The sequence below is a fragment of the Ictalurus furcatus genome, chromosome 13 (genome assembly GCF_023375685.1).
Source record: "Ictalurus furcatus strain D&B chromosome 13, Billie_1.0, whole genome shotgun sequence".
NCBI lineage: Eukaryota > Metazoa > Chordata > Actinopteri > Siluriformes > Ictaluridae > Ictalurus > Ictalurus furcatus.
The window spans coordinates 12628745-12641147 of NC_071267.1; the positions used below are offsets into that span (position 1 = coordinate 12628745).

The following is a 12403-nucleotide window of genomic DNA, read 5'->3' on the forward strand; positions in this document are numbered from 1 at the left end:
GTCCAAAAGGCAAGCAGAGATGCGTGCAGAGACGGATGGATCGTCAGGCTGGACGTCAGGCTGTTAGCAGGCTAATTTGCAAATCCTACTTTCTGAAAGTGAACCCTAGAGGGAGAAAGCTGATTTAAACTTGATTTTGCTGCGAACAGCCTCGTAGAGTGTGATAGGAAGAGGTCTGACACCACATGTTATCCTGATGTTAATACCTCTACCATGCTTGCTATTCAGAGAGCACATCAGATCATATACTGATATCAAGACTAATCATTGTATTTATTTTATTACAAATTTGAGAATACTACACCATTAGATACTTTTTCTTCATTATTATTCAACATTTCTAGTGGTCACTGGTCAAAGAAAACATGGTTAATATTTCAGATGTAATAATGTTCAAAGTACTTTTTTGAATGAAACAGTAGGTTGGATAGTGTCAGTATTAATGTTGGCTTAATTTCATGAAAGAGATATAGACACGTGCTTTTGGTCTGCTTAGATAACCTACCTTCATTCCTATTGGCTGCCAAGAGGACTATGAGCACTTCCGACAGCCAATCACACACATCAAAGCTCAGTAAGTAATTATCCTCAGAGAGACGGAGCTGGTGTTTATGATCTGTGTGCAGAAGTTAGGTAACTTCGCACAGCTTGTGGATATCGGAAGGTTTCGTTCTCTGAAGACTGTGAAGAACCTTCAGGCTTGTCTTCATTCATAATTTGATTTGTTAGTTAAAACATGAGTTGTACTGAAATGTCTTCAGATATTCCGGAACTATTCAAAGCCCTGCTCGAGCACCCTTTCTCCTTCTCCCCTATTAATGACGACGGTAAGTGTATAAAACTCAGTTCTGCAACTGGGTTGTGGTAATATTTTTGCTGACTGTTTTAACAGCAAGATTATTCTGTAATTCAAGCACGTTACTGATCTTCAGTGTGACTTATTATATTGATCGTTTGCACAGTCAATTTAAACGGTATGCTATTTGTTATTAAGATTTGTCAGTTTGGTGACTTTTTTTTTTAAAACCCAACAGAATCTTACAAAACAAATGTAAAAAAAAAAAAAAAAAAAAAAAAATTGTATGCATTGTTGAAATGGCTACTAGAACTTATTATTGTACAATAAATTGCTGAGTTTGGATCATAGTAATACACTGTAACGTGCATATGACGAAATGTTAAATTCAGCTCAAACCCTTACCGTGAATATCACCAGTCCAATGCTATGACAACCTGTTAAATTCTCATAAACTCATGAATTAATGAGCAGATTTAATAGCGCAGGTACTGGGTTTCTCGCCTGAAGTTGTGCACCACTGACCCAGAAGACAAGGCAATGTTTTGTTTAGATTAGATTAGATTAGGGTTTTTCATTTAGCCACACATCTTCTGTCACAATATAGTTCTCAGAACACACTAGGAGATGCTTAATATGTTTACACTCAAAATATAATATAATAACCTTTTTTGCATACAAATATATCCTTACATCACGAAATCAAAACAGAAGATATAAATCAATGTCGAGATGAACTGAACCGAGATGCCAAATTAACCGCAATTAAGTGTTTATCTGATTTGGTATCCCAAGTTGGTGCACACTGCCACACTAACTTTGCTGTGTAAAGTGCAATATCCTATCGACTTGTCCTTGCCATTTAGCCTGGAAGGAATGCATACATTTTTAGCACGATTCCCTTTGGTATATAATAAATACATGGTCTATATAGGGACCTTGTAATTTATAGGGGAGTACAATATAATAACGAATGCTTATTCAATATCAGATATTTAGTTATTAACACCTGACACTTGCCTGAACTTGCCTAGGTAACCTAGTTTGACAGCAAAAGGGGTAATGTTAATCTTTTATATGCTCATCTTGAGGGAGCATTTTGTAACTAAGAAACATCACTCTTGGTTAGATTTGGGTATCGTGTAAATAAAGTTACTACAGTAGTATGCAGGGACCACGTGCCCATGTAAGCGTGTTTTGCTATTATTCGACAAAGTCTGAGTGACGCAGTTTGGCTTCTTTGGTAACAGGAATTCCTGGCAACGTCTATAAATCTCGCGAGAGTTTGTACATAAACGCGGCACCGCCTTGTAGCTACCAGCTGTCTCATTGGTCCGTCTGCGTGTTTCCTTTCTGATAACGGCACGTGCAGGGCCATGTGATCGTGTGTGCGCGCGCTCGTTCATGTAATGTGTTCCTAAGAAGTGGATTAATTCTTCATTTACTAAGCCTTCTACTGTCATTTTTTGGTGTATAAACATTATAGAAATGTGATATAAATTTGCAGTGAGCTTACCAATAAAACACGATTCATACAAAAGTATTCTACAATGCGTTGTGTTCTACACTGTGATATTTTACCCATTTAAGATTTATTACTGAAGTACACTGTAGTTAACCTGCATCCCTCGTCGTGTGTATGAGTTTTGATAAGTTAGATTGGATTATTTGGAACAGATTTCATTGAATTCTGACGTCGACACTATAGATTAACGTGTGTGGGTGGGTGTGGTTTGCGCGGGGGGTGGTAACACATGCAGCGTCCGCGTTCACTTCAGTATGGCCGCCCACGCAGGTCTAATCTCGATATATTATTCATGTTGGAGAAGTGTGATTGGTCAGTCCGTCCAAAGTGGACGGGATTTAATGTGAATATGAAATAAGCTGTTTGCGTGCAACATGGACAATGTGGTGAAAGGCAACGGCCTTGTTTACAGGGTGCGGTAGTGTCTGTTAGTGTTTTCGCAGAAATTAGTCTCAAAACAAGGAAGACGGACGTACAAAATGTCCTCGGTATCGGTATGTTTGGACGAAGGGAACAGTCCTCCGGCTGGGTTTCCAGTGGCGTTAAAGAAAGTGCTGGAAATTCCTCCGCCGAATTTGTTGGACTGTGCAGATGGTACGTAGGTCACGGATTTCTTACCGAGTTGTGTACACGGTGTACGGTGTTATGGAGGCCATGTAGGGAAAAAAAACCAACTCGTTGAAAGTGTGAAGACAAATAAAGCAAGTAAAAGGGCAAGTAGTCCTACAGGCATCAATATGTAGCCTATAGCTATAGTCTTCAAGATATAACACACATTGTACATGTCAAGTATGTAGTGCATATTAATAAAAGCAATACTTGATGCATGCCTTGTATTGTAGTGGTATAATATACATGTTTTGGTTTAGACGCCAGCAAAGCAATACTCGAAAACCTGTTTAATGATATTAATGTTTACAAAAATAAATTGTTTAAAACATAAAATAAAAAAGGAAAAGTCAGGCAATGTAATAAGTGAACTAACAATACCCATACACTCCCAGAGAATAATATTGTCTTATTTGTCATTTTGCTCAACCTTAGTCATAGTTAGTGGTCACAATTAAACAAGTGAGAGAAAAATAGTGTAGGCTTTTCAATAAGTTGTGGTTTATGTACGGTGAACGTTTAAATAGTCATTTAATAGTTTAAATGAATTCAGCTCCAGCTTTTCATCTCATGACCGTGGTTTCCATGCTGTATCTGTGCCAGCTGGACCTGTGTATGTCTTCTGTGTGTTTCTAGAATTAATGCAGCATTTCCTGTATCGCCACACTCAGTAACATAGGGTGATTTAGTAATCATGCTTGTTTCATATAAGCTATCCAATTTTCAAGCACATGTTCAGGTCTCAATGTTTATTGTAAAAAAAAAAAAAAAACCCAAAAAAACTGAAGCCAGAAAATATAAGGAGAATTTTACGCTAATAAAAGTGTTTTTTCTTAAGTGTTTTTGTTTTTTTCCCAGAAGATGAGAAAGAGAAGCTTTCTGGAGATGAAGCGGACTCTGTAGGGGGAGTCAGTGGATTGGGGCCATCAGCTGCCTTGACCCCTGCTATCTGGGACAAGACAATTCCATATGATGGCAAAACCTTTCATCTTGAGTACATGGATCTGGAGGAATTTCTCATGGAGAATGGTATCCCTGCTTCTGAACAAGTCCAGCAGAAGAACCTTGCAAAAGAGAGTTCCAAGCATCTTCTAGAGAAAACTCTCACTATCATCCCAAAGACAGAACCTAGCTCAGCAGATCCCATCTCTCTTCTACCAACCATGGAGCTGGAACAGTGTGAAGAAGAAGTAGTAACAACTGTTATATCAACCTCTGACTCAGCACAGACCAAAACAGGTCAGCATAGCGGGGGAATGTTAAATGCAGGTCATGGCCACGGACCAATAGAAATTTGTGTCTTCCAAATTCACCAAATGTATCTCTTGAAAGATTTGGTAATTAGCTCGTTGGCTGAATCTGGTGTATAAAATGAAGTAGATAAAAACTGTGCAGTGTTGTGTACACCCTGATACGAGTTTAGTGATGCTTTGTTTAAAAAAGATTCAGAAAACCTGTGGAAAAAATGAGTAATAAAATAACACAGTTTATTTTCAAATTCTATTGCACATAGAAATTCAGTAAAATCAACTTCACTCTCAAGAACCTAACAGACCCCAGAGGTTTATTTGGGTTCACTGAATAGTAAAAGAACAAACATAATCTACAGAATATCAATGATGTTCTTTAAGAAATCACAAATATCAGTGATTTTCCTGTGTGTTGTAAGTGCTCCAGCTCAGTGCATACTCTGACCACACATTTCAGGCCTAACCAGAACAGAGGAATGTCTGACGCCAGACCCCATTGACCCAGAGGACATTGAGATAGCAGTGGATTTTGAGCCTGATCCTGCAGACCTTGTGCTTTCAAGTCTACCCGGAGGAGAACTCTTCGACCCTCGCAAGCATCGCTTCAATGAAGAGGATCTCAAACCACAACCAATGATCAAGAAAGCCAAGAAAATATTTGTGCCTGAAGAACATAAGGTAGGTCTTTAATTTCCGCTAGAAGTGTGTGCAGGACTTTTTGTTTGTCTATTTTACACCACTCTTGACCAATTCTGCTGACTCCTGTGTAACGTTTGACCAGTGTCCCCTTACTCCCACAGTTATTGTTTTTGTTTGTCCTTGCCCATGATATTTCCTAAAAAAAAATCAGTCGGTTCTATTTCTCAGAATATAAACAAATTAGTCATTTAAACCACAGTGACCCTGACTTTTTTTGTGTGTCCCCCAGTGCACACCTTTACTTTCAGACACTGTTTTTTAGGAAAGTATTTTTCATTATTTTAAAACAGTAATACCAATTATGCAAAAACGTTTCTAAAGCAAGCGATGCTTTAATGCAGAGTTCACATTGTCCTTGCATTGTATTCAACACTTTTTTGCAAACTGTTCCAGGATGAAAAATATTGGCAAAGGAGGAAGAAGAATAACATTGCAGCAAAACGTTCCCGGGAAGCTAGGCGGCTGAAGGAGAATCAGATCACAGTCCGGGCAGCCTTCTTGGAGCATGAGAACGTGGCCCTGAGGCAGGAGGTAGCTGAGCTGCGCAAGGACTTGGGACGCTGCAAGAAAATCGTGGCTTGCTATGAAGCGAAATACGGATCACTGTAAGAGACTGATCCCAGCAAACAACAGCTGGACGATTTGCGTTTTCAAAAGAAGTCAGTAAATCCACTCTATCTCATGACTAAACTGAAACGTTTACTACGGTCACATTTTTGCCTTTTTATGATGCTATGTTCAATGAAAGCAAACTTATCTGCCTAACTGTAAGTTATATCAATCCAATCCAGTTGTCATTGTTTATAATTAAAATTTATTTTTAAAATTATATTGTAACTTTTATTAACAGTTTATATAAATCGTCCCTACAATGGGTGTTCATAAACATTGCTTAAATATTTTATAAAGCAATACCGGAGTATGTATTTAAGGCTTATGTCAAAGTCTGTGAGATGACGACAAAGATTTTAGGAAGTGTATTGGTTCGTCTTTACATGAAACCGAGAAGAGGCCAAGAATATTAATATGGTGTACATATTGTTATATCTGTATTTTTCAAACATTTTAAAAAGGTTTCATAAAGTACCCCGTTGTCATCTTGCCCTTGAAGAAATGTATTTAGTGTATTGAATACTTTTCAGCTGAAGTATTAATATATATTTGCATTCAACGCTACAATGAAGTCAAAACAATTTCTTCTTTTTGAAGCCAATATGCCAGCCATATGAATAATTTTAATACCCTCAAAATAAAATGGTAATCAAATTTGTATTTATAAGTTCGAAACACTGTATGTTCTCAAATTGATACATTTGAAATAAAAAACAATGATCTCAGTCAGCCCTTAATCATAATTAAGGGTTCATTCTTCTCCCTTTGATATTAAGACAGTCCCATAAAACCTCACTTTTGACACAAGCCTTTCATAAATACTCCAGCATGCTTGTTATGAATTTTATAATGGCCCTGTGCCAGTACACTTAGTGTTAAAGAGGGTTTTTTTTTTTTCCAAAAAAAAGTTTGGTTACTTTATTATGCTTTAAATCCCCTTCGACCTTCTTCCTGGAAGCATGAGGAAGAGAATTATGGTTGAAATTCAGATTGAATTGGTCATGTGACTTGGTGAGTTGGGATAGGGTGATATGGGGGGGGGGAAACAGAGAGAAAGTTAGCCATGTGACCACTAAACTACATTGAAAATAACAAATTGGATGATGTGTATTTAATTGAGCAATTTTATTGTTACAATTTAATAAAGATAAATAATTAATTCTATTTATTGGTTTGTTTGTTTTTAATTTTGTACATTGTTTCAGCTGTGGTGAAAGTTAAAGGGGCTGTTTAGCGCTTTCTGTTCAAAAGCATAACCACTACTCGTGTTTGATGGCAGGGCTTCTTTTTCAGGGTAGTAAAATGACCATACTGTCTTAAGCACTATTCGGACAGGGCTAGTTTTCCAGGGGATGTCGGAGAAGTTAGTGTTTCACAGACGTACTTCGTGATTTTAATCCCGTCTAAATCTGCCAAGTCTGTTTTTTTCTTACACAACCTATTTAAAAAAACTATTATTTAAAAATAATAATAATAAATAAAACAAATTCCAGAGTAAATTACCCACTGGTCTTCAGTTAACTCTGTGATCCTCCCACCTGAATGCGAATGTCTGTGACTGCGGATAATATCTTTTCACAGTGCTTTTCCTTGTGTGTTTTGGCCAACGTGAACTACAGTAGAAGCGCTTACGTGCATGTTTTCTGCTTGCTGCGTGCAATTCAGTCTGGATGTAGATGTTTTTGCTACCCGGTGAAGAAATTTAAAAAAATTTCATCAACAAGAAGAGCCAAATCACAAATTGCTAAGATTACTCACCTTCATTTCTTCACTAAATTATATAATGTTTTACTTATATAAGTAATCACGTCTTTATTTTAGTGGGTTTATTATAAGCAGCCAGTTCTATAAAATCATGTTTTTGTTTTTTAAATAAGTAATTTTACTTAATTAAAATTGTCAATAAATTAAGAAAATGTATTTTTTAAATTTAAAAGTACTTAAGCATGCATCCAGAGCACATGAACTTCTACAACACCCAGATGTACAAAACACTCCCACCTCTGTAATAAACACAGACGTTAGTACCGTCCGAATCAGTACATGGAATCACAGACGTCAGGTGATTGAGAATTGTAACTCGAACTACGTTTAGAAAACTATTCCCGTCTGAAAAGTGCTTAAGATTAGAGTTCATCAGGGACAACTTTTGCATCTCCTTATCTGTGCATTTACTTGAGCTGCTTTTGAATTATCTGTAAATATTATAGATAAAATACAGTTTATGGCATTGTGTCTCAGTACCATTTTGACAACCTATTAGAAGTTCAGCTGATATTAGTGCTTCCTAAAAGGAATAACATGTCTCTCTTTCTTCCAGGATGAAACTGTCTACCAGGCACAGAGTAAATGCTTTTTAAGCAAAAAAATCTATTTAGCTGTTTAAGTGTGACTTTAAACTGAAATTCTGATTGGTCACCCGAAAGGGGTGGTTTACTGACCAGCTTCAAGGTTCAAAATGCAAATAATTGGATTTCCAGGTTCTAACTAGAAATAGAAGATATGTATAATTATTTGTATTTCATGTCTAATCAAAGCTTTTTCATGTTGAAAGGATACTTTGTTTCTATATTTAAATCTTCCCTGATCTGGAGTCACTGTCACTCTAGTTCATGCATGTTATTGAGCAAACATCATTCCAACTCCTGATCTGTAGAGATGGAGTCCAGTTCTCTGGACTACCAGGGCTGGTGAATAACTGATGAGTGGAATCATGCGTTTGTGAACAGGGAAAGCATTAAACTGTACTGTTATGACCTCTGGTTTATAGAATATTGCTTTTTTTTTTATTAAAACTTCCTGTGCTGAATGTTCCATGCTTGTTCCACGTTATTAAAGAGTGTCTTCTCAATATGATTCTTTGTACTGTTTTACTTCACAGCTAGTAGAGTGACAAACTGCAACAGCATACTGTATAACAGTTTTATTTATTACATTTTTTTGGGGGGGGGGATACTTGTACAAAAGATAGCTGCTGAAAACATGTAAAAGGTCATCTTCCAAATTCCCACAGCTTCACCTCTTCTTGAAGCCATATTTTTTTCTCTCATAAAAGAGGTCAGTCTTCGAGCTGCCGAGGTTCACGATCTTGGGACAACCGTCTCGCTGTACAGCAGAGAGAAGAAAAACACATTAGTAAGCAAAGCTAGGTCGTAGTTTGCATCATTGCATTAAGTTTTTCTTACCCACAGATAAAACCGATCTCCTAGTGACAAGGACAGAAAAAATTAAATAGAAGTTTACTTACATCTTTTTCCTGAATGGTACATTCCTTGCAGTAGTAAGCATCTGATACCCCTGGACCTCCACATATCACACAGCGTCCTTGATACGAGCCGTAGTTACATTCGTCACATATGCGTACAAGTGTGCAAGGCCTGACGTAAGAGTCGCAGATAACACACTTCCCATCACCTGAAGACAAGTTTGACACATTAAATAAAACATATGAAGCTTACAGAATATGAAAGGCTTAAAAGATAATCAGTGTTAAATGTTTTCACATGCAACAGAAATTAAAACATTTAACAGAACTACCATGAAGACAGGAAGGCACAATATTATTGTACTATACTGAAAAGTCTAATGCTTACTGACGACTCCACATTGGTGGCAGAAATATACTTCCAGATAATACAACAATGATGTAATCTATTTTTCAAATGACATGAAACAGATCTGAGTCTGAAAAAGTTAAAGCTGATGATTCGCAGAGAACATGTTAGTACAACAGATTAATTAATGCTGCTGAAAATATTTAATTAAATCTATGTATTTTCACCACTGCCTATAACTGTCAAATACAAAGTATAGACTGAGCTCTACTGTGTTTTCTTTTAAAACTTACATTTTTCACAAAGTCTCCCAATGGCTGCAAAGGAAAAAGAGAAAGAAAGTAAATCAACAAGTCCACAATGTCTTTTCATTAGTAAGTTCTGTCTAAAGCCTCCTTATTAGTTATTCTGCTTATTCTTCAAATGCTTTTTAACACCTATTTTATTTATTTTGTGAGAAATTACAAGGATGTGGTCTTTACCAGTGCATTTGTGAACTAAATAGGAAACTTTCAGGAGCAGCACTTTAGTATCAATGTTCAGAAACCTCAGTCTGGGGCTCTCAAATGTGGAATTTACTAACTTGGCCCAAATAAAGACATTGTTTATGGAAGTACTTCACCCCAATTGCTGCTGTTTTCTGTCTTAGTGAGAGAATATCACATTTAAAAGCTCTGCTTTAATACATGTGAGGGTGTTACTATGGCTATGTTGATATTTTCATATTAAAAATATCTTTATATGACTGCTTTATATTTAGTTGAGTGTTCAGTGGGGATAAATCAAAGGTCCGACAAGGAGACCAAAAAAAATCTTTAAGGTGAAAGATCCTGTCAGGGGCCAAAATTTCTGCTGGTGCCCCTTAATATAGTATTTCTGTAACCATGATGTAAAGTTATATAGACCTCAACTGTATAAATTATGACTGTCTAAATATTACTTACATTAAATAGTAAACAGTATGTCTGAAATAATAAAAATAAATAACAGTTTAAGACTGTTGCATGCTGCAAGGAGGTTTAAAAAAAAGGGGGGGGGGGGTAAAAAACCTAAGCTGATCCATGGAGTCTGCCACAAAAGCATGTTTTACTTAATTTTTTGTTAATTATTTGTTTTATGTAAAAGTTATTAAAGACTGAGAAAGACAGGTAGTCTACAGAGCTATAGAGGTTTATGTTAATTTATAGTAATGCTCAAGTGATTTACAGCTTACATTTTTCTAAAACATGAAAAAGAGCCTTAAACTGGCTCTCTTTAAGCATGGACGCTATGCATTAAAAGTTTAATAGCGATACAAGACACAAATGTGTAATTCTGCAGTCCAAAACTCCACTCCAGGGACTCAGTAATACAGTAATCCTGTAATACACAACTCTTACAGGAGGTGTAAACATTCACTGATGTTCAAGAAGGCAACACAATACATTAAGAGCCAGAGGGTCTAAACATCTTATGTGAAAATAAGAACTTTAAACAAAATAACAATTCACACCGAGCAGCCTGTTCAAAAGTTTACACCCCCCTGGCTCTTAATGTATCGTGATGCCTTCTGGAACATCAGTGAATGTTTACACCTCCTGTAAGAGTTGTGTACGAGTCCCTCAGTTGTCCTAAGTGTGAAAAGATGGATCTCAACTTCATATAGCCGCTGTTGGAAAAGATGATGTTGGAAAAGCAGAGAATGTGCAGGACCTGGAGGATTTTTCTGAAGAACAGTGGGCAGTTTAACTGCTCAGGACAAATAAGGGACTCGTGTACTTAAAACTCATCACAAAACATAAAAAAAATCCTGGATCATCCAGGTAACGACACACAGTGTTAAGAATCAAGGGTATGTAAACTTTTGAACGGGTTCATTTGTGTAAATTCAGTTAAGCAGAATTTAGCAGAAATGCTAAACCACAACAACGAGCTTTGCTAAACTTGCTAACTTAGCTAACAACGTGGCTAATTAGTTACATCCTGATAACCCTGAGATCATAAAGATCGATTGTAAATCGCATCTGTGTGTCTGCTCTCTGATATCTGTAATGCACCTCAACAGTAGTTCTTACCGACACCCGCTTGCTTTCTGCAGAAAATCAAATCCGGATGATGTTTAGCCATTTTGTACTAGCCGAGATAGAGTCGGCTCCACGACACTTTGTCGTAGTAACGTCACTGTTGACCTTTCACCCCACTCTTCTTCTCCACAAAGCGGCGCGCGCGCACACTGCCGCCTTCTGGTCCGTCAGACACAGGTCGACTGTCAGCAGGCTGTCCTCAAACACATTACTTCGACAAGTCATGAGTCGATTATTAGTCATTGGCACAGTTGCACTGGGTACATTGGGCATTGAAATGCTTGTGACGAGGCTCGGATTTAAACATTGACAGTACAAACAGTTATTTACATTTATGGCATTTGACATGAGCAGAAACATATTTGGACACTAAGGCAGAGATGAAACTGTGATGGTAAATGAGACAGTGATGTACAACAACAGAGTAAAGTGACGTGCTATTAAATGATTACAATGGTTGAGTAAAAGTGACATGACATAATTAACTATTTGTTAGTTAACTATTAAGTTAACTATTTGTTTAATCACCCAAACATGAAATAATAATAATAATGAGTAATGAGCCTTTATTAGTCACATATACATTTCAGCACAGTGAAATTCTTTTCTTCGCATACCACAGCATACCAGGAGGTTGGGGTCAGAGCATAGGGTCAGCCATGATACAGCACCCCTGGAGCAGAGGGGTTAAGGGCCTTGCTCAAGGGCCCAACAGTGGCAGCTTGGCTGCACCAGGGTTTGAACCCTCGACCTTCCAATTAATAACCCAGAGCCTGGCAGTGCTGGGGCTTGACCCCTGACCTTCCAATCAGTAACCCAGAGCCTTAACCGTCAAGCAACCACTGCTTTTTATAGCTTACATTTGGGACTAAAATAAGTCATATGTGTGAGTTTCACTGATGTACCAACAATCAAGACAACATTAAGAGGGGATGCCTTAAAATAAATCCCCCGTTAAATATTTTTCTACTGACTTAGTTGGGACTAAAAAGGGTGGTCGTCGGTCAGTCCTTCAGTCTCCTCTTCAAGAGGTGAGTTGCATGCTTACATTTGGGACTAAAATAAGTCATATGTGTGAGTTTCACTGATGTACCAACAATCAAGACAACTTTAAGAGGGGATGCCTTAAAATAAATCCCCCGTTAAACATTTTTCTACTGACTTAGTTGGGACTAAAAAGGGTGGTCATCGGTCAGTCCTTCAGTCTCCTCTTCAAGAGGTGAGTTGCATTCTCAACTGGGTTAAGATCTGGTGATTGACTTGGCCAGCCTGAAACCTTCCACTTTTTCTCATTA

General features: G+C 37.4%; 2 protein-coding genes across 5 annotated transcripts; one reads left to right on the forward strand and one right to left on the reverse strand.

Annotated features, from left to right (window-relative positions):
• Nucleotides 1-593: 593 nt before the first annotated feature.
• tefa (TEF transcription factor, PAR bZIP family member a) lies at nucleotides 594-8347 on the forward strand. Of its 4 annotated transcripts, none has more exons than XM_053639617.1 (4): nucleotides 594-827; nucleotides 3789-4169; nucleotides 4638-4858; nucleotides 5273-8347. In XM_053639617.1, the coding sequence occupies exons 1-4, from the start codon at nucleotides 737-739 to the stop codon at nucleotides 5486-5488; spliced, it is 909 nt and encodes a 302-aa protein (XP_053495592.1). In that variant the 5' UTR covers nucleotides 594-736; the 3' UTR covers nucleotides 5489-8347. The 4 variants fall into 4 exon arrangements, with proteins under 4 accessions (XP_053495592.1, XP_053495593.1, XP_053495590.1 ...); XM_053639618.1 differs by having other exon boundaries at nucleotides 3792-4169; XM_053639615.1 differs by lacking the exon at nucleotides 594-827 and adding an exon at nucleotides 1584-2915.
• A 52-nt stretch (nucleotides 8348-8399) lies between these two features.
• On the reverse strand, nucleotides 8400-11239 carry phf5a (PHD finger protein 5A). The gene is made up of 4 exons (XM_053639619.1): nucleotides 11100-11239; nucleotides 9339-9362; nucleotides 8739-8905; nucleotides 8400-8596 (listed from the first exon to the last, which is right to left on the reverse strand). Exons 1-4 carry the CDS (start codon nucleotides 11149-11151, stop codon nucleotides 8507-8509), a joined length of 333 nt encoding a protein of 110 aa, XP_053495594.1. The 5' UTR covers nucleotides 11152-11239; the 3' UTR covers nucleotides 8400-8506.
• Nucleotides 11240-12403: the final 1164 nt, after the last annotated feature.